Raw genomic sequence first — 27448 nt, forward strand, 5'->3', positions numbered from 1 at the left:
CCTGGCTCCAGAGACATGCACCCGTGCTAGACTGGCAAACCGGAGAGGTCCTTCGCTGGGGACAAGACTGTCATAAAACCTGCCTGGTTCCCGTCCATCCCGTCCGTCCCTCTCCTACCCCAGCTAATCTACCTGGACTTCCGATTCCTTATTGGTCTTATGCAGATGTCTTTAATAAAAAGGAGGCAGAGACATTACCACCACATAGACCATACGACTGTCCCATCGATCTGCTACCCGGTACTACTCCTCCCCGTGGGCGTATCTATCCTTTATCCGCTGCTGAGACCCGGTCAATGTCCGAATATATTGAGGAGAATCTGGCCAGAGGATTCATCCGGAAATCTACCTCCCCGGCGGGAGCAGGCTTCTTTTTCGTCAAAAAGAAGGACGGCTCTCTCCGTCCCTGTATAGACTATAGAGGCCTAAACCTGATCACGGTGAAGAATAAGTACCCCCTTCCGCTCATTCCAGAATTATTTGATCGCCTGAGGGGGGCTAGGATCTTCACCAAACTGGACCTTCGTGGGGCGTACAACCTGGTTCGTATTCGTCAGGGGGATGAATGGAAGACGGCATTCAACACCCGGGACGGCCACTATGAATACCTGGTAATGCCCTTTGGTCTCTGTAACGCTCCTGCCGTCTTTCAAGAGTTGGTCAATGACATCTTCCGGGACCTTCTCTACTCCTGCGTAGTGGTGTACCTGGACGACATCTTGGTCTTCTCTCCGGATCTCCAGACTCACCGGAGGGACGTTCGTCAGGTCCTGCTCAGGCTAAGGCAGAACCATCTCTACGCTAAATTTGAGAAGTGCCTCTTTGAGCAGACCTCGCTTCCGTTTCTGGGCTACATTATCTCTCAGACCGGCCTACAAATGGATCCTGAGAAACTGTCTGCCATCGAGAAATGGCCCCGACCGGAGGGGTTGAAGGCCATTCAGCGATTCCTGGGCTTCGCCAACTACTACCGCCTCTTCATACCACACTTCTCTTCCCGGACGGCCTCAATTTCTGCGCTCACCCGTAAAGGTACTAATCCCAAAGAGTGGCCACCCGAAGCAGAGGAGGCCTTTCTTTCCCTTAAACAGGCCTTCTCTTCCGCCCCGGTGCTGCATCGCCCAGATGGCAACAAACAGTTCTTCCTGGAAGTTGACGCCTCCTCCTCTGGAGCCGGAGCGGTACTTACTCAAAAATCATCTTCCGGGAGGATGGTAACTTGTGGCTTCTTCTCTAAACTCTTCTCCTCCTCTGAGCGCAACTATTCCATAGGAGACCGAGAGTTATTGGCCATCAAACTGGCATTGGAGGAGTGGCGTTACCTGCTCGAGGGGGCTCTTCACCCGGTAATAATTTACACTGACCACAAGAACTTGGCTTACCTCCAGCATGCCCAGAGACTTAACCCGCGCCAAGCCCGGTGGTCCTTGTTTTTTGCTCGTTTTGATTTTGTCCTTCATTTTCGCCCGGCTGACAAAAACGTCAAGGCGGACGCCTTGTCTCGGTCCTTTCTGGTGTCTGATCTCGAGGAGGATCCGAAACATATCATCGATCCCGCCAGAGTAATGCAGGTGGCTCCCGTGAGTCTAAATCGTCTTCCTCCTGGTAAGACGTTCGTACCAGTACCTGATCGGGAGAAGATCCTACACTGGGGTCATTCGTCTAAACTAGCTGGCCACGCCGGTCAGAAAAAGACCCTCCAGCTTATTACCCGGCACTACTGGTGGCCTAACCTGCACAAGGATGTAATAGACTTTGTTTCTGCCTGTGTGTCCTGCGCCCGCAACAAAGTTCCGAGACACCTGCCGGCCGGCCGCCTCCTACCTCTGCCAGTACCTGCTGCCCCCTGGCAGCATATAGCGATGGACTTCATTACTGATCTACCCGTCTCTGCCGGTTGTACGGTCATTTGGGTGGTCGCTGACCGCTTCTCCAAGATGGCTCACTTCATTCCACTGCCAGGTCTTCCGTCTGCACCCGAGCTGGCTAAAGACTTTATCCGCCACATCTTCCGTCTTCATGGCCTGCCCCGTCACATCGTGTCGGATCGTGGGGTACAGTTCACTTCCCGTTTCTGGAGAGCCACTTGTAAATTGCTGGACGTCACCCTGGACTTCTCCTCCGCTTACCACCCACAGTCTAATGGTCAAGTGGAACGGATCAATCAGAACCTGACCAGTTACCTTCGGCACTTCGTTAATGCCCACCATTCTGACTGGGTGGATCTCCTGCCATGGGCCGAATTCTCGTACAACAATCACGAGAGCGAGTCTTCCTCCAAATCCCCGTTTTTTGTAGTCTACGGTCAGCATCCTCGGATCCCGTTTCCCGTCTCCACCTCGGCGGACAATCCGGCTGCGGAATCTCTTGTTAACAAATTTTCCTCCATATGGGAGAGTACCCGGTCCGCACTCCTTCTGTCATCCGAGCGTATGAAAAGACACGCTGACAAAAAACGTCTGGACCCTCCTCAATTCCGCCCTGGGGATAAAGTCTGGCTCTCGTCCAAATATGTCCGGCTCAAGATCCCTTCCTATAAGTTAGGGCCTCGGTTCATCGGCCCACTGGAGGTCATCAGTCAGATCAACCCGGTGGCCTATAAATTGAAACTCCCGGCCAACTTACGGATCCCTAACTCCTTCCATGTGTCTCTCCTCAAACCTGTGGTGCTTAACTCTTTTTCCAAGTCTACAGGTACGCCTCCTGCTCCGGTTTCTGCTGAGGACGAGTTTGAGGTAGAGAACATTCTTGCCACCAAAAGGGTAAGAGGAAAGACCTTTTTTCTGGTAGATTGGAAGGGGTTTGGTCCTGAGGAGAGAACGTGGGAGCCCCGGGAGAACATCCATGCCCCTCTCATCCTAGCTAAATTTCTGTCTGGCCTAAAAAAGGGGGGGCCTAAAGGGGGGGGTACTGTAGCGCTGGCGTCCCTGCCCTCTGCTAGGCAGGGACGCTGCTCCCCTCACCGCTCTGCTCCGTGCCCGGCGTCCTCTCCCCGCTCTGCTGTCAGCGCGCGCTCCTTCCCGGCGTCCTCCTCCCGCTCTGCTCTCAGCGCGCGCTCCTTCCCGGCCCCTGTGCTTAGGGCGCGCGCGCGCGCGCTCCCCTCCTCTTAAAGGGGCCGCGCGCGCCGTCCTAAGGAGTCCCCGGCCAATAGCCGGAGGACTTCATCATATATAAGGCACCTCCTCCAAAATGGAGGTGCCCGAGCAATGTTGTTTGCACCTGTGTCTCACCTGTGCTTCAGCCCTCAGGTCCCGTTGCCAGTTACCTGCCAGTTACCTGCCAGTTACCTGCCAGTTACCTGCCAGTTACCTGCCAGTTACCTGCCAGTTACCTGCCAGTTACCTGCCAGTTACCTGCCAGTTACCTGCCAGTTACCTGCCAGTTTCCTGCTAGTTACCTGCCTGATTCCTGCCTGAATACTTGTTACCTGTCTGCCAGTCTGAGGTCCGACGGTCTGCCTTACTACTCCTGTCAGTCTGTCTAAAGGACCAGCCTGCCCGCTCACCTGGGAGCGCATATCAGCTACCTGCCTGCTTGCCTGAGGTCCGACGGTCTGCCTTACTACTTCGGTCAGTCTGTCTATGGACCAGCTTGCCCGCTCACCTGGGAGCGCTTCTCCGTTATCTGCCTGCTTGCCAGCCCGGAGGCTCCGTTGTCACGTGCTGTGACCACCAGCTATCTCAGAGACTCTTGCCCGCTCACCTGGGAGCGCAACTCCGTTACCTGCCTGCTTGCCAGCCCGGAGGTCCCGTTGTCACGTGCGGTGACCACCAGCTATTCCAGAGACTCTTGCCCGCTCACCTGGGAGCGCTTCTCCGTTACCTACCTGCCTGCCAGCCCGGAGGTTCCGCCGTCACGTGCCGTGACCACCTGCTATTCCAGAGACTCTCGCTTGCTCACCTGGGAGCACACATCTACCATCTGCCTGCTAGCCTACCCGGAGGCTCTGCCATCACAGGTCGTACCTACCCCTTACCTAGAGACTGCCACCCGCTCCCTTACAAGGGCCGCCCCCTTGTATAGTAGCTCAGAGGTTCCGCCTCCCGGACCCGTTACATCCTTCAATGGAAGTCTTCAATGAGAGGCTGGACAGACATCTGTCTGAGATGGTTTAGTGAATCCTCCATTGACCAGGAGGTTGATCACTGACCCTGGATGTCCCCTCCAACTCTAACAATCTATGATTCTAAGTGGCACGTCATCTGCTTAGCTTTCGTGGAAGCATGCATGGTTGGTTCTTAACTATAATAGTCCCTGGGAGTCAGAACACTATGTCCTAGTGATATATCATCAATGTTTCTCCTTCTGAGACGACTTCTTCAAGACACAGGACATAATAGTGCATCTTATGTTGTTATTCAGCCGATACTTGCTTCTAGGTATGATTGCTGTTGTCTATCTCTAACACTGCCATTTATAAAATTTGGAGTAACTTATAAAATTAATTACCCAAAGTGCTAAATTAAAAAAAACCTAACGCCTGAATTGCCGTTTTTCGGTCTGGCGCTCCCACTAAAAAAATAAAAAAAAAATGAAACTTGTCAAAACATTATAGTACCAATAAAATAGCTCCCCATGTATAAAACAAGCCCTCACTCTGGTCAATAAAAAAAAATTTACTAATATGACTACATACAGTACAGACCAAAAGTTTGGACACACCTTCTCTTTTAAAGATTTTTCTGTATTTTCATGACTATGAAAATTGTACATTCACACTGAAATCATCAAAACTATGAATTAACACATGTGGAATTATATACTTAACAAAAAAGTGTGAAACAACTGAAAATATGTCTTATATTCTAGGTTCTTCAAAGTAGCCACCTTTTGCTTTGATGACTGCTTTGCACACTCTTGGCATTCTCTTGATGAGCTTCAAGAGGTAGTCACCGGAAATGGTCTTCCAACAATCCTGAAGGAGTTCCCAGAGATGCTTAGCACTTGTTGGCTCTTTTGCCTTCACTCTGCGGTCCAGCTCACCCCAAACCATCTCGATTGGGTTCAGGTCTGGTGACTGTGGAAGCCAGGTCATCTGGCGTAGCACCCCATCACTCTCCCTCTTGGTCAAATAGCCCTTAGGCAGTCCTCATGTGAGCCAGTTTCTTTGTAGCGCTTGATGGTTTTTGCAACTGCACTTGGGGACGCTTTCAAAGTTTGCACAATTTTTCGAACTGACTGACTTTCATTTCTTAAAGTAATGATGGCCACTCGTTTTTCTTTACTTAGCTGTTTTTTTCTTGCCATAATACAAATTCTAACAGTCTATTCAGTAGGACTATCAGCTGTGTATCCACCAGACTTCTGCACAACACAACTGATGGTCCCAACCCCATTTATAAGGCAAGAAATCCCACTTATTAAACCTGACAGGGCACACCTGTGAAGTGAAAACCATTTCCGGTGACTACCTCTTGAATCTCATCAAGAGAATGCCAAGAGTGTGCAAAGCAGTCATCTCAGCAAAAGGTGGCTACTTTGAAGAACCTAGAATATAAGACATATTTTCAGTTGTTTCACACTTTTTTGTTAAGTATATAATTCCACATGTGTTAATTCATAGTTTTGATGCCTTCAATGTGAATGTACAATTTTCATAGTCAGGAAAATACAGAAAAATCTTTAAATGAGAAGGTGTGTCCAAACTTTTGGTCTGTACTGTACATGTAAAACTGTTTGTGCAGGTCAGTAAAATCACAGTAAGAGCAATCCTGTTGCTCGGTCATTTATATTGCACAACAAATGCCATAAAAGCGAATGATAGTATTGCATTTTTCTCACCATTTCATCCTTCTTTAGAAGTCCCCCCCCCCCCCCCCCATTTTCAGTATATTATCTGGTAAAATGAATGGTGTCATTCAAAACTAGAACTCAACCCTCAACAAAACAAACTCTCCTATGGCAATGTAGATGTAAAAAATAAAAAGTTATTGCTTTTGGACGTAGGCTAGGAAAAAAACAATAGTGCACAAATGAAAATTGGCAGGAAATGGGTTATAGAAAAAGTCTATTTTTTGCAATCCGGTGTATATATATATTTTTTTTCCTTCACATTTTCAGAACCGCCAAAATGAAATGTGAAGCAACTTCAAAAATTGTCTTAACAGAGTAACCGTCGTTTTAATTTCTATTTCATAAATCGATAATACCCATAAAAATAAGCAACTTTGTAATGTATCTTATAGTTGAAATCTGCTTTTTTCACCTCCTGAATTGATCCTTGACTCTAAATTCTCAGATATGTGTTCAGTGATAATAGATTTCCCATTACTGAGATGGGAGAGGACAGTTGGTGCTTTGAAAATTCTACAGAAACAATAGTTAAAATTTAGCATAGACCTTTGTGAGCACCTCTTTGTCATCTCCTCTGTCAGTAATGTAACACAATGAATTCAGGTTTTACCTCTGAATCTAGAATTATGAGAATGATAGATCAGTCCAGGATAAAAAAAGATTTTTCTGATAAGATGTCACAAAAATAAAATGTTGGTTACCCCTTAAATGTCCACTGCTGTTTTGTGTCTCCAGCTCTTATGCAGACCCGTCTTTCTTTATGGTAACGTAGCCATCCTAACTTTTGGTTGCCTCTAACACAAATTTACAGAAATGTCTGGTATTTCCTCTGCCCAGCAGCCGGTGTATGTAATGGCTGCGCCATAGGAATTCTGGCTGTGGATGTCTAGGACTAAGTTACACTATACCATTATATGGTTGTGATAGAAGTTGCTGCGTTTCAGGTTCACCATTATCCTTCTGATTTCTGCAGATTTGTCCAAGCACTTAGTTCAGAATTACAGTGATGTGGAGGAGCTGATGGATGCCGGGAACATTAATAGAACCACGGCTGCCACAGGAATGAATGATGTGAGCAGTCGGTCTCACGCCATCTTTACCATCAACTTCACTCAGGTACTGTGCTGTCAGGTTTACCTTTTTATGATTCTTGTTTATGATGATATCTGGTAGGTTGTGCTGATGAGAAAGTCAATTGCAGCCAACACCTAGAACTGTTTGTGGTGTTCCTGAACTATTCTTGAAGTGTGGCCGGTGCTGCGAAAAAGAGGCCACTGCTTTAAGGGAATATCGCTGCCATGAAGGTGTACCTAGTTTGCAACAATGTTGGGTAGATGGTATATGTTAAAGTAACATCCTCAGTAATGCGAAGACCTAGCGGTTTTGAACAGAACATTGCCCAGAGCGTCATATGAGCTCACCTTCTTCCCTCGGCACATCAGACCAGGCCAACTTCTTCCATTGCCTTCTGGCCTAGTTCTGATTCCCATATGTCCATTGTGTTTCCATGGTGGACAAAGAACAGCATGTGGGCTTTCTGCCTAGTTGGTGGCTACACGGCCTCATAGGCTCCAGGACCTTGTGTGTTCTGACATCTTTCTATCATTCCAGTGTTAACGTAATCAGTAATCTGTAGAAAATAGAAAGGCAGCACTCACCGTTTCCTTTGCAGTTAAAAGTCCTTTATTTTAGCAAGAAATGGACATCATAAAGCGGTAAGTCAAAAAAACAGGGGAGATATGCGGGGAGAGGGAACGGTGGACGACGGCCGTTTCACGTGATTGGACCCGTAGAAGCGCCACTTAGGCGCAAAATGTCCGTCGTTGACCGTTCCCTCTCCTCGCATATCGCCCCTGCTTTTTTGACTTACTGCTTTATGGATGGCCATTTCTTGCTGAAATAAAGAACTTTTAACTGCAAAGGAAACGGTGAGTGCTGCCTTTCTTTTCTACAATATTGCAAGCATTCTTTGCTGGATTTTGCACCACCGTGAAGGATTCCTTAGCTGCTTTTGCGGCCAGATACTGTAGTTTTTACACTGGTGCCTGAGGTTCACCTATCTGCATTTATTCTGTAATTTGTGCTGCGTTATCTCCTTTGTGCAATCTGACCAGAGCAGCCAGCTTGCACTCCATGTGCACATTAGTAGGTCTAAGTCACCCATGACACTATTGCCAAGTCACTGGTTGTCCTTCGTTGGAACACTTGGAAGATGTGGTGGCATACTGGGAAAATCCCACTAGACCTGTGACTTGGATACTCGATATCAATCATCTAGTCAGTACAATTTGTCAGTCGCTCATACATTGACGATTGTCTATTTTTGTAATTCCTTCACATCAACATCAAAAACTGGTGATTCCATTACTACCTAATACATCCTGCCCCTAACTGATTTCAGTCCATGAGACACTTATCCACCTCACCAGTTGGTGGTTTTATGTTCTTGACTGATCAGTGTATACTTTTTTTTTTTTCATAGAACAGGCGTTATTTGGGAAAACTTGTCATCTTGGGGGATTTACATTTTCCTGGCTCAGGTATCTTAATATGGTAATTGGGAAGATTACCGACAGCCTGAAAGTCCCAAAGTTTCTATTGGAGATTTATGAAAACAATGATTGCCCTTTTATCTTTTCTTACATTCTCTCCTGACTTTTCACAGTAACGTCACTAATGCAACTCAGTTCCCACATGCGATACAGTGGCCACAGTACCTCATCATATGGCCGCTTTATCCAGCATATCTGGGGAAGGGGTACATGGCTCTCTACTTTATGTACAGGGAAGGGCGTTTCCGCTGTGTTCCTAAACTGAAATTTAAAGAGGACTGGTCAGCTTTCCTGATATGTCTGGTTTAGGAAACACTCTGGGTCTGATACATCCAGGCTGGTGTTGATCTTGTTAGTCTTGATGAGGAGATGTGCTGGAGTCAGATGTTCCTGATTCATATAAAGGCGTATGATTCTTCATAAATTGGGTTTTCTGGACCAGTAGTGTACACCTCTGTGCTTCTTGCCACAAATCCTACTCAAGTCTGTGTTGGAGTAAGACTTGTGGCATAGCAAATGCCGTCACTCGTCAGGCCATTATCCTGCCCTGCTCCAGACACTTTGTTGGAGACTGACAAAAATGGGTCAAGAATGCCAAAAGTTGCATAATTTTGTCACAGCCTCTAGTTCCACCAAAATTATGCAACTTTTCAAAACTGTTTAAGAATCGGGCCCCTTGTATTGTACCATCCGCCGTTATTTCTCCTACAAATTTAACAGCTGAGAATTATCATTCATTTTGTCAAAGGGGAGGCCCTACACTGTCAGCAGTGGATAGTACAGCCCTATCCACCGTGGCCTTGACTGCCATTGTCAGCAGCAGATTGCATAGTATGAGAGTGTGCTGGGACCCACAACCCAGTTGTCAATTCATTGATAAACTGTCTTGGAGGAATAACAGAGGAACAGCGCAACAAACCAGAAAAGAATTGCAATTTATTCATACAAGAAAAGATGATCCAAAATTATTTTACAGGAAGTATTTACAGCTATAGATTTATCAGGAGAGCTGCCAGCTTGTTAGATATTCTGCACATTTCTTCTGGTACTCCATGACCTCAAGGAAAGGTGAGTGGTCTGAGAACCGCACTAGCCAATCCATCGACCTATCACTACCTACTATTCTCTATGAATGTATACTTCTGATACGCATTGATCAACCTACACAGCACGTTTATCCAATGCAACCCAGAAGTTAAACATATACTACATGGACAGAAGTATCTGCACATACGTCATAATCATTGAATTCGGGAATCTCATTCAGTCCCATAGGTGTATAAAATCTGGCCGTCTGCCTTGGCTAACCTTTGTGACAGAATGGCTGGTGGTAGAGTATTGTGAATGTGGCTGAATCTGTTAATACTCCCTGACACTACATCCAGACAGTGTGTAGTGCTGCAGATATTAATGTAGAGAACTTTCACTCCTGGACCTATTATTGTACATGTGATTCATCCATCTTTCAGACCTTGGAGCATTATATGTGTGAAATAATAATTGTTTAATGAAATATTCTTAAGGCTCCAGTTTATATGGGACATGAATATGTAGTAGCCATCAATGGGGCTGCTCTCAATCTTCCCAGAAGTTCGTGCTAATTAGCCTGTCGTTATATTGCCTTTAAAAAAAGAAGAAAAAAAAAAACCACTGTTAGCGCAATCTTTAAATTTGATGGATTTGTATTTCCCATTTATGCATTTTATGGTGTGTGTGGGTGTGTATGTATAATATATATGTATAATATATATGTATATACAGTGGGGGAGATAAGTATTTAATCCCTTGCTGTTTTTGTAAGTTTGCCCACTGACCAACACATGAACAGTCTATAATTTTAAGGGTAGGTTAATTTTAACATTGAAAGATAGAATATCCAAAAAAATCAAGAAAATCACATTGTATAAATTAGATACATTTATTTGCATTTTGCAATGAGAAATAAGTAGTATTATTATTTATTATTATAGCGCCATTTATTCCATGGCACTTTACATGTGATAGGGATATACATAGCAAAAACATATACATAATCTTAATAAAACGAGTTAGCGACTGGTACAGGAGGAGCAAGGACCCTGCCCGTGAGGGCTTACAGTCTACAAGGGATGGGTGAGGATACAGTAGGTGGGGGTAGAGGAGGTCATGCAGTAATGTGGTGGAGCGGTGGTTACTGCAGGTTGTAGGCTTGTCGGAAGAGGTAGGTCTTCAGGTTTCTTTTGAAGGCTTCCATGGTAAGCGAGAGTCTGATGTGTTGGGGTACAGAGTTCCAGAGTAGGGGCGATACACGGGAGAAATCTTGTATGCGATTGTGGGAAGAGGAGATAAGAGGGGAGTAGAGAAGGAGATCTTGTGAGGATTGGAGGTTGCGTGCGGGTAAGTACCGGGAGACTAGGTCACAGATGTATGGAGGAGACAGGTCGTGGATGGCTTTGTATGCCGTGGTTAGGGTTTTGAACTGGATTCTCTGGGCAATGGGGAGCCAGTGAAGGGATTGACAGAGGGGGAGGCCGGGGAATAGCGGGGGGACAGGTGGATTAGTCGAGCAGCAGAGTTTAGGATAGATTGGAGGGGCGCAAGAGTGTTGGAAGGGAGGCCACAGAGCAGGAGGTTGCAGTAGTCGAGGCGGGAGATGATGAGGGCATGCACTAGTGTTTTTGCAGAGTCTTTGCTGAGGAATGCACGGATCCGGGAGATATTTTTGAGTTGGAGTCGGCAGGAAGTGGAAAGGGCTTGGATATTTGGTTTGAAGGAGAGATCAGAGTCCAGGGTTACCCCAAGGCAGCGAGCTTGTGGGACTGGGGAGAGTGAACAGCCATTTACGTTGATGGATAGGTCAGATGGGCATTATGAATGAGAGGGTGGAAAGATGATGAACTCTGTTTTATCCATGTTGAGTTTTAGAAATCTGGCAGAGAAGGATGAGATGTCGGACAGACATTGTGGGATTTTGGTTAGTAGGGAGGAGATATCGGGTCCAGAGAGGTAGATCTGTGTGTCATCAGCATAGAGGTGATACTGAAAGCCGTGAGACTATGAGCTGTCCCAGGCCAAAGGTGTAGATGGAGAAGAGCAGAGGTCCTAGAACTGAACCTTGGGGGACACCGACAGATAGGGGGTGAGATGAGGAGGTGGTGCGTGAGTGGGAGACGCTGAATGTCCTGTCTGTTAAGTATGAGGAGATCCAAGATCGGGCCAAGTCCGTGATGCCAAGAGATGGGAGAATCTGTAGTAAGAGGGAATGGTCCACTGTGTCGAAGGCAGATGACAGGTCCAGAAGGAGGAGGATGGAGTAGTGTCGCTTGGATTTGGCAGTTAGTAGGTCGTTGGTGACTTTGGTCAGGGCAGTTTCAGTCGAGTGATGCGGTCGGAAGCCAGATTGTAGGCGGTCGAAGAGGGAACAGGAGGAGAGGTGGGAGGACAGTTCAAGGTGCACATGTTGTTCTAGTAGTTTTGAGGCAAAGGGGAGAAGTGATATGGGGCGATAGCTAGTCAGAGAGGATGGGTCAAGGGAGGGCTTTTTGAGGATGGGTGTGATTGCGGCATATTTTAAACATGAGGGGAAGACACCGGTTGTTAGTGACAGGTTGAAGAGGTGGGTTAGGGTTGGGATGAAGACTGTGGTAAGGTTAGGGATGAGGTGGGATGGGATTGGGTCAAGTTCACAGGTGGTGAGGTGTGATTTGGAGAGTAAAGAGGAGACTTGACCTTCTGTAATGGTGGAGAAGTGGGGTTTGGAGGAGGAAGGTTGAGTATATATGAGGAGGGGTTGTGCGGGCTTTAGGCAAAAGCTTTGTCTGATGGTGTCAATCTTCTGCTTGAAGAATAAGGCAAACTCTTCAACTGAGATGAGAGAAGAGGGAGGAGGTGCTGGGGGACGAAGGAGAGAATTGAAAGTGTTAAATAGCTGTTTAGGGTTGTGAGACAGGGAGGATATGAGAGATGAGAAGTAGGTTTGTTTTGCTCTAGTGAGTGCGGACTTGAAGATAGTGAGGGATTGTTTGAATGCGATGAAGTGCTCGATGGAGTGAGACCTTTTCGATCTCCTCTCCGCAACCCTGGAGACCCGTCGCAGTTCTTTAGTAAGTTTGGTGTGCCAGGGTTGCCTGTTGATTGTGCGAGATTTGGTATGTGTGAGAGGGGCGATCGAGTCGAGAGCTGCAGCTATTGTGGTGTTATATGAAGCGGCAGCAACATCTGCATTGTGTAAGGAATTTATGTCTGTAAGAGGGAGGAGGGATTGAGAGAGTGAGTGTAGGTCAAGGTGTTTGAGTTTTCTGCGAGCATGTGTAAGTTTGTGGAGTGGGGATTGTGCACTTGGAGAGGAGAGGGTAGAGAATGTGAGGAGGTTATGGTCAGAGAGAGGGAGGGGTGAGTTAGAGAGGTTAGATAGGGAACAGAGGCGGGTGAAGATGAGGTCCAGTGTGTGGCCATCTTTATGAGTAGCTACCGAAGACCATTTGAGCAAGGCCGAAGGAGGAAGTGAGGGATAGGAGCTTGGAGACAGACGTGTGGGAAATGTCAATGGGGATGTTGAAGTCACCCATTATGATAGTGGGGATGTCAGTGGAAAGGAAGTGAAGTGGTCTAAGAAAGTGGTGGCTAGTCCTGGGGGTCAGTAAATGACAGCCAGTTGGAGGTCAGAGGGGGAATAGATAAGCGCACAGTGCTCCTCAAAAGAGGGGAATGTAACAGAGGGTGGCAGTGATATTTGGGTGAAAGCGCAGGTATCTGACAGGAGAAAACCTACGCCTCCGCCATGTTTGCCATTGGGGCGGGGGGTGTGGGAAAGGTGGAATCCGCTTTATGAAAGTGCAGCTGGGGAGGCTGTGTCAGAGGGGGTGAGCCAGGTTTCGGTAATGGCAAGGAAGGAAAGTTTGTTAGTAATGAAAAGGTCGTGGATGTAGGAAAGTATTTGATCCCTCTGGCAAACAACACTTAATACTTAGTGGCAAAACCCTTGTTGGCAAGCACAGCAGTCAGACGTTTTTTGCAATTGATGATGAGGGTTGTGCACATGTCGGGGGGAATTTTGGTCCACTCCTCTTTGCAGATAATCTCTAAATCATTAAGATTTTGAGGCTGTCGCTTGGCAACTCTTAGCTTCAACTCCCTCCATAAGATTTCTATGGGATTAAGGTCTGGAGACTGGCTAGGCCGCTCCATGACCTTACTGTGCTTCTTTTTGAGCCACTCCTTTGTTGCCTTGGCTGTATGTTTTGTGTCAATGTCTTGCTTGAAAACCCAGCTACGACCCATTTTTAATGTCCTGGCAGAGGGAAGGAGGTTGTCAGTCTCAGGATTTTACGGTACATGGCTCCATCCAGTCTCCCATTGATGCGGTGAAGTAGTCCTGTGCCCTTAGCAGAGAAACACCCCCAAAACATAATGTTTCCACCTCCATGCTTGACAGTGGAGATGGTGTTCTTTGGGTCATAGGCAGCATTTCTCTTCCTCCAAACACAGCGAGTTGAGTTAATGCCAAAGAACTCAATTTTTGTCTCATCTGACCACAGCACCTTCTCCCAACAACTCACAGAATCATCCAGGTGTTCATTGGCTAACTTCAGATGGGTCTGCACATGTGCTTTCTTGAGCAGGGGGAACTTGCGGGCACTTCAGGATTTTAAACCTTTAAGGTGTAATGTGTTACAAATGGTTTTCTTGGTGACTGTGGTCCCAGCTGCCTTGAGATCATTAACAAGTTCTCCCTGTGTAGTTTTAGGCTGATCTCTCACCTTCCTCATGATCAAGGATACCCCACGAGGTGAGATTTTGCATGGTGCCCCAGATTGATGTCGATTGACAGTCATTTTGTATTTCTTCCTTTTTCTTACTATTGCACCAACAGTTGTCTCCTTCTCACCCAGCATCTTACTTATGGCTTTGTAGCCCGTTCCAGCTTTGTGCAGGTCTATGATCTTGTTCCTGACATCCTTAGAAAGCTCTTTGGTCTTGCCCATGTTGTAGAGGTTAGAGTTTGACTGATTAATTGACTCTATGGACAGGAGTCTTTTATACAGGTGACTATGTAAGACAGCTGTCTTTAATGCAGGTAACGAGTTGATTAGGAGCGTCTAACTGGTCTGTAGGAGTCAGAACTCACAATGGTTTGTAAGGGATCAAATACTTATTTCTCACTGCAAAATGCAAAAAAAATTGTATAAATTAGATATCGTGATTTCTTGATTTTTTGGGGGGGATATTCCCTCTCAGTGTTAAAATTAACCTACCCTTAAAATTATAGACTGTTCATGTCTTTGTCAGTGGGCAAACTTACAAAAACAGCAAGGGATCAAATACTTATTTCCCCCACTGTGTGTATGTATATGTATGTATGTATGTATGTGTGTGTGTGTATGTGTGTATATATATATATATATATATATATCTATATTTTATATATTATATATTATATTCTACCGTTCAAAAGTTTGGGGTCACCTAGACAATTTTGTGTTTTCCATGAAAACTCATACTTTTATTTATCAAATGAGTTGCAAAATGAATAGAAAATCTAGTCCAGATATTGACAAGGTTAGAAATAATGATTTTTATTAGAATAATTTTCTCCTTCAAACTTTGCTTTCGTCAAAGAATGCTCCCTTTGCAGCAAGTACAGCATTGCAGACCTTTGTCATTCTAGCTGTTAATTTGCTGAGGTAATCTTGAGAAATTTCACCCCTTGCTTCCTGAAGCCCCTCCCACAAGTTGGATTGGTTTGATGGGCACTTTTTGCGTACCATACGGTCAAGCCGCTCCCACAACAGCTCAATGGGGTTGATATCTGGTGACTGTGCTGGCCACTCCATTACATATAGAATGCCTGCTTCTTCCCTAAATAGTTCATAGTATATACAATTCATGGAGGATGTAGTATGTTTTACCCCATAGGGGAATCATATATATCATAACCATTAGATATTTTCATATCAAAAACTACAAAAGTATGGACTTATTATAGGCTAAATCGTAAGAGAAACGTAGAGCAATAGCAAAAGCAAGAAACGATCAATAAGCCATTAATATAAGAATATATCAAAGTTTATTTAAGAGTAATAGCATAGGGGGGTAAAGTACAGGTACAATAGGCATGAACCTTACACCAACAGTTCCACGTGCTGCATTTTGGAGTACATAGTAGCAAATTTGCAAAATAAATTATCACCGACAGCCCAATACATCAATTTCAATTTGTAATTATATATATAATATCATGGTATGCCCTTAAATATTAGGTATAATGATAGTAGTCATGTATAAGCAGTAAAGAGCCACTAGAGGTCCTCACTATACATACCAGTGTATCAGTCGCAGGAGAAACCTATGGGCAAACAGTCAGGGCACGGGGGCGGTAATCAAGGAAATGCGCACGTGGAGCTGTAGCCCCGACGTGCGTTTCTTTTGTCCCTGACTGTTTGCCCATAGGTTTCTCCTGCGACTGATACACTGGTATGTATAGTGAGGACCTCTAGTGGCTCTATACTGCTTATACATGACTACTATCATTATACCTAATATTTAAGGGCATACCATGATATTATATATATATAATTACAAATTGAAATTGATGTATTGGGCTGTCGGTGATAATTTATTTTGCAAATTTGCTACTATGTACTCCAAAATGCAGCACGTGGAACTGTTGGTCTAAGGTTCATTCCTATTGTACCTGTACTTTACCCCCCTATGCTATTACTCTTAAATAAACTTTGATATATTCTTATATTAATGGCTTATTGATCTTTTCTTGCTTTTGCTATTGCTCTACCTAAATAGTTCATGCATAATTTGGAGGTGTGCTTTGGGTCATTGTCCTGTTGTAGGATGAAATTGGCTCCAATCAAGCGCTGTCCACAGGGTATGGCATTGCGTTGCAAAATGGAGTGATAGCCTTCCTTATTCAAAATCCCATTTACCTTGTACAAATCTTCCACTTAACCTGCACCAAAGCAACCCCAGACCATCACATTACCTCCACCATGCTTGACAGATGGCGTCAGGCACTCTTCCAGCATCTTTTCAGTTGTTTTGCCTCTCACAAATGTTCTTCTGTGTGATCCAAACACCTCAAACTTTGATTCGTCTGTCCATAAAACTTTTTTCCAATCTTCCTCTGTCCAATGTTTGTGTTCTTTTGCCCATATTAATCTTTTCCTTTTATTAGCTATGGCTTTTTCTTTGCCACTTTGCCCTGAAGGCAAGCATTCCGGAGTCGCCTCTTCACTGTAGACGTTGACACTGGCGTTTCGCGTGTACTATTCAATGAAGCTGCCAGTTGAGGAGCTATGAGGCGTATATTTCTCAAACTAGAGACTCTAATGTACTTGTCTTTTTGCTCAGTTGTGCTGCGGGGCCTCCCACTTCTCTTTCTACTCTGGTTAGAGCCTTTGTGCTCTCCTCTGAAGGGAGTAGTACACACCGTTGTAGGAAATCTTCAGTTTCTTGGCAACTTCTCGCATGGAATAGCCTTCATTTCTAAGAACAAGAATAGACTGTCGAGTTTCACATGAAAGTTCTCTTTCTGGCCATTTTGAGAGTTTCATAGAACAAACAAATGTAATGCTCCAGATTCTCAACTAGCTCAAAGGAAGGTCAATTTTATAGCTTCTCAAAATCAGCCAAACCGTTTTCAGCTGGGCTAACATACTTGTGCAAGGGTTTTCTAGGGGTTTCTAAACATCCATTTGCCTTCTTACACAGTTAGCAAACACAATGTACCATTAAAACACTGGAGTGGTGGTTGTTTGAAATGGGCCTCTATACACCTATGTAGATATTGCAATAAAAACAAGACGTTTGCAGCTAGAATAGTCATTTACCACATTAACAATGTATAGAGTGTATTTCTGATTCACTTAATGTTAGCGTCATTGAAAACAAATGTGCTTTTCTTTCAAAAATAATGCCATTTCTAAATGACCCCAAACTTTTGAACAGTAGTATGTATGTGTGTGTATGTATATATACACTGCACAAAAAAATAAAGGGAACACTTAAACAGCAGAATATAACTCCAAGTGAATCAAACTTCTGTGAAATCAAGCTGTCCACTTAGGAAGCAACACTGATTGACAATCAATTTCACATGCTGTTGTGCAAATGGAATAGACAATAGATGGAAATTATTGGCAATTATCAAGACACACTCAATAAAGGAGTGGTTCTGCAGGTGGGGACCACAAACCACATCTCAGTACCAATGCTTTCTGGCTGATGTTATGGTCACTTTTGAATGTTGGTTGTGCTTTCACACTCATGGTAGCATGGGACGGACTCTACAACCCACAGAAGTTGCTCAGGTAGTGCAGCTGATCCAGGATGGCACATCAATGCGAGCTGTGGCAAGAAGGTTTGCTGTGTCTGTCAGCGTAGTGTTCAGAGGCTGGCGGCGCTACCAGGAGGCCAGCCAGTACACCAGGAGACGTGGAGGGGGCCGTACGAGGGCAACAACCCAGCAGCAGGACTGCTACCTCCGCCTTTGTGCAAGGAGGAACAGGAGGAGCACTGCCAGAGCCCTGTAAAATGACCTCCAGCAGACCACAAATGTGCATGTGTCTGCACAAACGGCTAGAAACCGACTCCATGAGGGTGGTATGAGGGCCCGACGTCCACAGATGGGGGTTGTGCTCACAGCCCAACACCGTGCAGGACGCTTGGCATTTGCCACAGAACACCAGGATTGGCAAAGTCGCCACTAGCACCCTGTGCTCTTCACAGATTAAAGCAGGTTCACACTGAGCACATGTGACAGACGTGACAGAGTCTAGAAACGCCGTGGAGAGCGATCTGCTGCCTGCAACATCCTTCAGCATGACCGGTTTGGCAGTGGGTCAGTAATGGTGTGGGGTGGAAGTTCTTTGGAGGGCCGCACAGCCCTCCATGTGCTCACCAGAGGTAGCCTGACTGCAATTACGAACCGAGATGAGATCCTCAGACCCCTTGTGAGACCATATGCTGGTGCGGTTGGCCCTGGGTTCCTCCTAATGCAGGACAATGCCAAACCTCATGTGGCTGGAGTGTGTCAGCTGTTCCTGCAAGATGAAGGCATTGAAGCTATGTACTGGCCCGCCCGTCCATCCACCACCGTCATGTTGCATCACAGACTGTCCAGGAATTGGCGGATGCTTTACTCCAGGTCTGGGAGGAGATCCCACAGGAGACCATCCGCACCCTCATCAGGAGCATGCCCAGGCGTTGTAGGGAGGTCATACAGGCACGTGGAGGGCACACACAATACTGAGCCTCATTTTGACTTGTTTTAAGGACATTACATCAAAGTTGGATCAGCCTGTAGTGAGTTTTTCCACTTTAATTTTGGGGGTGACTCCAAATCCAGGTCCCCATTGGTTAATAAATTTGATTTCCATTGATGATTTTTGTGTGATTTTGTTGTCAGCACATTCAACTTTGTACAGAACAAAGTAGTCAATGCGAATATTTCATTCATTCAGATCCAGGATGTGTTATTTGAGTGCTCCCTTTATTTTTTTGAGCAGTGTGTGTATACACACACACACACGTACATACATTGTTCCATTGTTAGAGTAAAAAGCACTGATCTCTGAATAAGCTGTGGGACTAATCCAGCCCTTTCCAGACTGTAGAGAATGTAGTAAAAGTTTCCATCCTTGACAAACTCCTCTTCATATCCGTTACCTGCATCAGTTGCAGCCTGAATACTAGTTGCAGAAACGAAGGGCTGCAACGCGAAGGTGTATGCAGCCCATGTATTAGTCATTTCTGATCTGATGTCTTATTGCTGAAAAATCCACGTTTATTTTGTATGTAAATGTGCTGTTCCAGGCTATGGGGCGGACACAGATTTGGATGACAATCTGCCTCCAGAGATTATTATAAATAAAGGGGGGAGTTACCAGTGTGAGACATGTAACACTGAACAGGAGAAATGAACTTTGTCGTCTTGCGCACACATTTTTTTGCAGCTGTCACAGCTCTGTGGTAATGCAACAATATTACAACCCTGCTGCCTGTAAGATGTAGGCTGAAGCTGAGCGGAACCTGCAGATGTGTCAGGTATAATCACACAGCTCTGCAGTGAGATCAGGAGAGGAGAGAGCGGCCATTACACTGGTAACATGTAAAATAATTTCTGTGGACAGAATGTCATAGAGATCAGCGTCCGGCCCATAGTCCTGAATATGGATTTCTTTGGCATAAGTCATCTAATCGCTGATCTCAAGGTATCATTTTATTCAGCCTCCTATGACCTGAGTGTCCATGTAGACTTCTTAGGGGGGATGATCCTGCTGACAGATTCCCTTTTTACGGGAGTCTGCACAAAATGACTTTTTAAACCAAACCCTTGGTGTGACCGAGTCGTTCAGTGCTCCTTTCAAAGAAGGGTGGACATAGATGCAAAACAAGTAGGTGAGAAGATACACTGAACGTTTAGGCCAGGCCAAGGGTGCACCGAGCGCCTGGGCTTAGTTTGCAAAGTCATTTTGTGCTGTGTAGCGATACACTTTTGGCTGCTTCATCTTTGAACATACCTATGCCAAATCTTCCATGGCGACCCCAGAGCTAGCAGTAATATAAAAAATGTCTTCATTACTAAATTGGTATATCAGGAAATAACTCTGAGAGTGTCATACTTTTTAGTTTCAGCTACAGTATGTTTAAAGAGGTTGTCCACTACTTTTTCATTGATGACCTATCCTTAGGATAGGTAATCAATGTCTGATCAGTCGGGATCTGACACCCAGCATTCCCGCCGAAAAGCTGTTCAGAGGCTGCAGCCGCCAACACCGATAACAGCGGATCGGCCGGGATGCCGAGTGTCGGACCTAAGGATAGGTCATCAATGAAAAAGTAGTGGACAACCTCTTTAAGCTCAGAAATCCAAATAATTCTCCATGTTGTTATTCCAAAGCTGTGCTACTTAGACTATAACCTGATAATTCATTAGGCAATAGTGAAAATCTGACACATTTCTTCATTTTGATAAATTATTTGGCTGTTTTCCCCAGAATATTAGATCACTCCATAAAAATGCAACGTATCCCCAGCAAATCCGCTAATTACAGGAAATAAGTAAATCCTTTCTCTGCGATACTTAAGTTCATCTATTTGTACTTTACTAATTAGATCCATGCACAGATTGTCATCTGTTTGAGCGCCCAAGGGAAGTTTTGTATGTAACATCACTGGTCTATCTGTGATCCTATAATGAGGGAGTCGTGCGGCTGATGAAAGTGATGACAGTCTGAGAATTAATGCAGTTATGGCCAATGAAGATTTATTCAGTCCAACTCGCCCCTTCTATTAAAAGCGTTACTTATCGCCATGATTATTATACTTTATAGTAAGCTCCCTGCAAATCATGAAGGGGGGAGTCTTTGATCTTGGGCATCCACAGAGATAAATACTTATTAAATCTGTGTCAATTAGTTTTAGAAAGTGTATTTTTTATTTTTATAACACACCGCATCGGTCACTGGCGGACGCAATCAGGAGAAGGCCCCTGTACAAGAACAGTATATAGGCCCTTTGCAATTTAATTCATCATAATGGACAATTCCTCCTACTTCGGAACTGGAAATAAGCTCCTGTGCGGCTTCATAGATTGCACCAATAATATGTCTGCCCCTGCAGGAAGTATTTTGTTTTATTAGAACTGTGGTGCATGGGTACAACTGTCTGAACAAGGACTTAGACTTTAATCTCACTGTCCTCTGAGACTAATGTATCCTTGTGAGTTTCATGCACCAAGGATAGCTTGCTGTCTTGAGGATGGATCCCTCAAGAGTCAAAAATGGCAAAAGGCAGCGTCTGAGGCTGACTTAAATAATTTTTTTTTGTATCATTTTGAAAAAAAGTTTGATTACAAGCTCTACAGTCAATAATAATCACAATTTTTAATATTTTTTTCTTTCAGGCCAAATTTGATGCTGAAATGCCATGTGAAACGGTCAGCAAGATTCATCTGGTGGATCTGGCTGGTAGTGAGAGAGCCGATGCTACCGGTGCCACTGGCGTACGGCTCAAGGAAGGAGGAAACATTAATAAGTCTCTAGTAACTCTGGGAAATGTGATTTCTGCCTTAGGTACGCCATTAGATTATTATTCCTTAATTTTTACAGCGTCTCACATGATTGCTGCTTCTCCATTGTCTCGTTCAATATTTTTCACCGGTGAGATATATTAAACATTGCCTTGAACCATTTAAAAGTTTAAAAACTTTCTCCATGTTTTATGACTGTGGCAGTGCAGAGAATATCCCAGAGGGATTCTTTAGATTCCGAGGAGAGAATAGAAAGTAGTCTTTTTTTTTTTTTTGCATTCATTCTCTTTTCTGTCTTTTGTTCTCAGCTGATTTATCTCAGGATGCAGCCAACCATCTTGCGAAGAAAAAGCAAGTGTTCGTGCCTTACCGGGATTCTGTTCTGACTTGGCTGTTAAAAGATAGCCTGGGAGGAAACTCCAAAACCATAATGATTGCCAGTAAGCATCCAGAAAGCCGCTCTTATTAATGCCGTCTAGAAGGTTAGCTGTAAAATAAGCGTAATTCCTAACAATATTTCCATACACGGACTATAAAATGTACAAGCTACCACCATCGCTTATTTCTTAAGAACATATAGAAGACTAGTGTTCAAGTAAGTAAAGCTGGGTTAGTATTTTCACCCATCCAGGAGAAACCATTATAGGTTCACTATTCATGCTGAAATGTGTCTCCTTTAAAGGGAATGTGTCATCAGAAAATTATTTGCGGTTTCAATCAAGTTTTCTTGTAAAACATATTTTTTTAGGTTTTTATTTTCGATGTTGCTATACATATAAAAATCTTGAAACCGTGTGCTTTTCACTCTAGCAATTAAGCCTAACAATAGGCTGACCCATTATCATCGAGGTTACTAATGCAAGGTGAGACTTCTGTTATAAAGCTGGGGCAGATAAGACAGGATCCATCATTTGGACATGGTCACAGCTCCCTTCTTCAACCCTTTCAACACAATGACCTCAGATCAGGTCACAGAGGCTTTCCACAACAACCCCCTTATTGAAGTCAATAAGTCTTCGCTAGTGTATTTTTTACTATTGTCCATGTAAATGCAGAAAAGCACATTTCTGAATGCTGATAGCAGCAGGTAAAGCAAGATGGCTGCCCCATAATCATGTGCAGAAAATAGAATAGGCCCCTATAAGCGCTAAAGCAGCAGTAGTGATTTGTCAGTGAGGTAAGTGTGTATATATGTAGTATACCAAAACCTATTCAATGTACAGTTATATAATGAATATGGGCTTAAAATGCAGACTCTCAGCTTTAGGCCACGGCCCCACATTCAGTATTCGGTCAGTATTTTTTCTCAGGAGTGAAAGCCAAAACCAGGTGGGGAACAATCAGAGAAAAGGTATAATAGAAACCAGTCACCAATTCTGCATTTATCACCTACTCCTGGTTTTGACTACCACTTCTGGGAAAAAATACTGACCAAATACTGATAGTGGGGCTGTTGCCTTAATGTGATGGTTTTCACAGCCTAATTGGAGTAAGGGTTTAGGAGTTACAGCTCTTTAATATGTAGCTGCCTTTTTTTCAAGGGACCAAAAATAATTGGACAATTATCTCAAAAGCTCTTTAATGGACTGCATGGGCTATTCCTTCATTAATCCATCATCAGTTATGCAGGTAAACTGTCTGGAGCTGATTCCAGGTGTGGTGTTTACATTTGGAAGCTGTTCCTGTGAACCCACAACATGCAGTGAAAGGAGCTCTGAATGAAAGTGAAACCGACCATCATTAGGCTGCAAAAAAGAAGAAATCCATCAGGGAGATGGCAGAAATGTTAGGAGTGGCTAAAACAACAGTTTACTACATTTTGTCAAAAAAGAAAAATGCACTGGTGAGCTTGGTAGTTCAAAAAGGCCTGGACATCGACGGAAGACAACAGTGGTGGATGATCACAGAATCCTTGCTATTGTGAAGAAAAATCTTTTCACAACCTCTTCTCAAGTGAAGAAGACTTTACAGGAAGTAGGTGTTTCAGTATCTAAGTCTATCATAAAGAGAAGACTTCATGAGGGCAAACAACGGGTTCACCACAAAGTGCAACCCATTAATCATCCTTAAAAATAGAATGGCCCGATTAGACTTCTAAAGACACAAGCCCAGTTCTGGTAAAAGCATTCTTTGAACAGATGAAACAAAGATTGACCTGTACCAGAATAATGTGAAGAAGAAAGTATGGAGAAGGCTTGGAATGTCTCATGATCCAAAGCACACCCCATCTTCTATAAAACATGGTGGAAGCAGTGTGATGGCATGGGCATGCATGGCTTTCAATGGCACTGGGTCACTGATTGATGTGACTGAAGACAGAAGCAGCCAGATGATGAATTCTGAGTAGTGTTGAGCGAGCACTAAAATGCTCGGGTGCTCGAAGCTCGGGCCGAGCTCGCCGTGATACTCGGGTGCTCAACCTGAGCAACGAGCCCAATGTTAGTCTATGGGAGACCCGGCAGTCTTTTAAAAGCCTAACAAGTGCCCAAAACGATAGTGACAGTGCTCAAATGACATGGGGACAGCATGGGTATCGCCCCAGGAAGCATTTCTGACCCCCAGGTCACTGCGGTCAACAACGTGGTCAGAGGTATTAAGCCACTTTTAAGGGCTCACAATAAAATGTTCAAAAACGAAACTGAAACTGCTTTCCTGTGAAATATGTTAAGGAAGTTCCTTTCCAGGGTAAAGACTTGTGTATAAGGTAAAATAAATAAACCCCAAAAAATACTCCTCCACACCTTGGGCTATGTTCACAAGTAGCATTTTTTATGCGTTTTTGCACTTTTGTATTGCTTTCAACCGTGACAAATACATTCACCGGGAAATGTCATTTTAACATTTTACAACCTTATCTGGCCATGTGCTGTGTGACACATGCATACAGTGCTGAAAAGACATGGGAACAGCATGGGGAAGACCCCTGGAAGCATCTCTGACACCCAGGTCACTGCCTAAAAGTGTGCCCATCAAAAGTCATCCTTGCCGCATCAGAAGATGCAGACTTGCAACTATCCCCATGCAAGTTCTTGTCCCAGGGCAGTGTTCAATTGTACCTCCCCCATTCCTTGCTATGCAAGCGCAAATATGCAGCCAACCACCCACCCACCCCCAGGCTGCAAAGCCATACTGCTTGCTTGCACTTGAAATTGGGCCTTTTAGGCATGTGGAGGCGGAATCTGGCCACCACGTCATGGCTGCGTTGGCGGCCTGGAATCCATACTCAGTCCCCAGCCGCCCGGCGGCCGGGTGTCCACACTCTGTCCCCAGCCGCCAGGGGGCGGCCGGGTGTCCATTAACGGTCCCCAGCCGCCCCTATTTCTCCTTGGAACATCCCCCCACACACTTTTCTTAGCCCGGCCTGCTTTAGGGCAGCATTGGACGAGCCCACCAGAGAACCAGACTCCTCCGGTGGGCATTGGCTTCTCCATCAGGGGAGTTGAGAGTGCCAAGGTGAGGAGCATGATGATGATGATAGAAGTTAGCATCTGCTTTGTTTACTAGGAATGCAAGCGCATGTATGTAGTAGCGGCTAGGCCTGAGGTGGTCAGCGTTTTGGTACATATCCTACCTCCTCCGAGGATTGCTGGATGTTTTCCTACTACTATCCCAGTTCTATGACTCCCGTTAAAACAAAGCTTCAGGTGATAAATGATGGATGAGGTAGTGGCAAAGGAGAAAGCGCAGGAGGAACAGGGACCATTCACATTAATGCCAGGCCAGTCAACCACATATGTCTTGTAGGATATGTTTCTGTAACAAATGGAGCGGTTTGGCTACACAGTTATAGGGCATACGGTGAGTGCAAAAATTTTGAGGCACTCCAATGCCCCTTGGAAATGGCATGGAGGTCAGAGGGCCTTAACTAAACCGTTTTTTCCATTTATAGCAACTGGGTCTCCTGTACACTGTTGGCCTAAGCAGTGAATGGAAAGCTTTCCAAAAATTATGAGGAACTGCAATGCCCCTTAAAACAGATGTGGATTACAGCGTACTAAAAACCTTCTACACATTATTGGGGAGTGGGTCTCCCTTAGTTTTCGCCTTTGCATTGAAAAGCAAAAGCTGACTAAAATTAGGAGGAAATGCAATGCCTGTTGGAAGAGTCGTGGAGGTTAGAGGTAATTAAAAACAACATTTCAATGCCCCTTGGAATAGCTGTGGAGTTCAGAGTGGTTTAAGAAGACGCTTTTAATGCCCCTTTGAAGAGACGTGGAGGTCACAGTAGCTTAACAAGACGGTTTTAATGCCCCTCGGAAAAGTGGTGGAGGACGCAATAGCTTAACAAGACGGTTTTAATGCCCTTTACAAGAGCCATACAGTACAACATCTTAAAAACATTATTCCCATTATTGGGGAGTATGTCTCCCATAGGCTTTGCTTATGCCTTCCAAGCAAAAGCTGCCAAAAATTAGGAGGAAATGCAATGCCCGTTGGAAGAGTCGTGGAGGTTAGAGGTAGTTAAAAACAACATTTCAGTGCCCCTTGGAAGAGCTGTAGAGTTCAGAGTGGTTTAACAAGACGCTTTTAATGCCCCTCGAAAAAGTGGTGGAGGTCCCAGTAGCTTAACAAGACGCTTTTAATGCCCCTCGGAAAAGTGGTGGAGGTCCCAGTAGCTTAACAAGACGCTTTTAATGCCCCTCAGAAAAGTGGTGGAGGTCGCAGTAGCTTAACAAGATGCTTTTAATGCCCCTTACAAGAGCCATACAGTACAGCATCTTAAAAATATTATTCCCATTATTGGGGAGTGGGTCTACCACAGTCTTTGCTTATGCCTTCCAAGCAAAAGCTGACAAAAATAAGGTAGGAGGAACTTTCAATAATGGCAACACGGACCACGGTCACCCTGGTGGTATAGTGGTGGTGGAGGCTGAGGATAAGGAGAAGAGCATAAAACAGCCGAAATGAGGAAGCGTATACCCATGTGTGGGTGTGAAGCGGTGCATGTGAATACACCTCCCGAAATAACACAGTGGATTTGACTTTGTTACTCTGCTGTCATTTGGTGGTGATGAGAAGTCTGGCCGAATCCAGCCCTTGTTCATTTTGATAAGGGTCAGCTTGTCAGCATTGTCAATTGACAGGTGAGTGCACTTATCAGTTATAATTCCCCCAGCAGCACTAAAAACACGCTCCGATAACACGCTAGCGGCAGGGCAGGCCAGGACCTCCAAAGCGTACAGAGCGAGTTCATTCCAAGTGTCCAGCTTGGATACCCAATAATTAAAAGGCACAGAGGAATCACGGAGGATGCTGGTACAGTCGGCAAGGTACTCCCTCACCATCTTTTGAAACTTTCCACTTCTTGTGAGAGTACCCCGCGCCTCAGGGCCTGTAAGCTGGGCTGGTCTCAGAAAACTGTCCCAGAACGTTGACCGTGTTCTCCTGCCTTTGCTGGATTGGAGTTGCCTCTCTCTCACTTGTACGCCTTGGTTGGTAAACGAACTGTGCCCTCTGCCGCTAGCGTGTTCAGATGGGAATTTTTTTAACAGTTCTGCAGCAAGGGCCTTCTGGTACTGCCCCATTTTTGTAGACCTCTCCACCTCAGGAATAAGAGAGTGAAAGTTCTCCTTGTAGCGGGGGTCTAAAAGTGTCACCAACCAGTAATGACTGTCACCCAACATTTTGACAACGCGAGGGTCACGGTTAAGGCAGCGTAACATAAAGTCAGCCGTGCGTGCCAGACTGGTAACGGGCAAGACTTCCGTGTCCTCACCAAGATGACGACTGACCATGCTCTCCTCCTCCTCCTCCCCCCTGTCCTCAGGCCACCCACGCTGAACCGACGGTATGACAGTTGTACAGGTATTACCGTCTACAGCGCATGATACAAGCTCTTGTTCTTCCTCCTCCTCCTATCCCTCATTGTCCCCCAATGCAGGTTGGGATGAGATGAGGCTGGGCTGTGTGTAATTGACCGCTGCGGCTTCTTGATTCATCTCATCATACTCTGGCTGCAATGCCTCCTCTTTAATTCTCTGCAGAGAGCGTTGCAAAAGACAGACAAGTGGGATGCTGACGCTAATGATGGCGTCATCGCCACTCACCATCTTGGTGGAGTCCTCAAAGTTTGTGAAGA

At 45.0% G+C, this 27448-nt stretch overlaps 1 protein-coding gene across 7 annotated transcripts in view; it reads left to right on the forward strand.

Annotated features, from left to right (window-relative positions):
- The window catches only part of KIF16B (kinesin family member 16B), a 454357-nt gene that overhangs the window by 88049 nt on the left and 338860 nt on the right, over positions 1–27448 (forward strand). For all 7 annotated transcript variants that reach the window (XM_073672199.1, XM_073672197.1, XM_073672201.1 and 4 more), the window contains exons 7-9: positions 6767–6909; positions 21244–21412; positions 21678–21809. In XM_073672199.1, coding sequence (XP_073528300.1) covers positions 6767–6909; positions 21244–21412; positions 21678–21809 — 444 coding nt within the window. The remainder of the gene's footprint in view (positions 1–6766; positions 6910–21243; positions 21413–21677; positions 21810–27448) is intronic.

The sequence above is a fragment of the Phyllobates terribilis genome, unplaced genomic scaffold (genome assembly GCF_046119375.1).
Source record: "Phyllobates terribilis strain yellow unplaced genomic scaffold, ASM4611937v1 Scaffold_3__8_contigs__length_932513732, whole genome shotgun sequence".
Lineage (NCBI taxonomy): Eukaryota > Metazoa > Chordata > Amphibia > Anura > Dendrobatidae > Phyllobates > Phyllobates terribilis.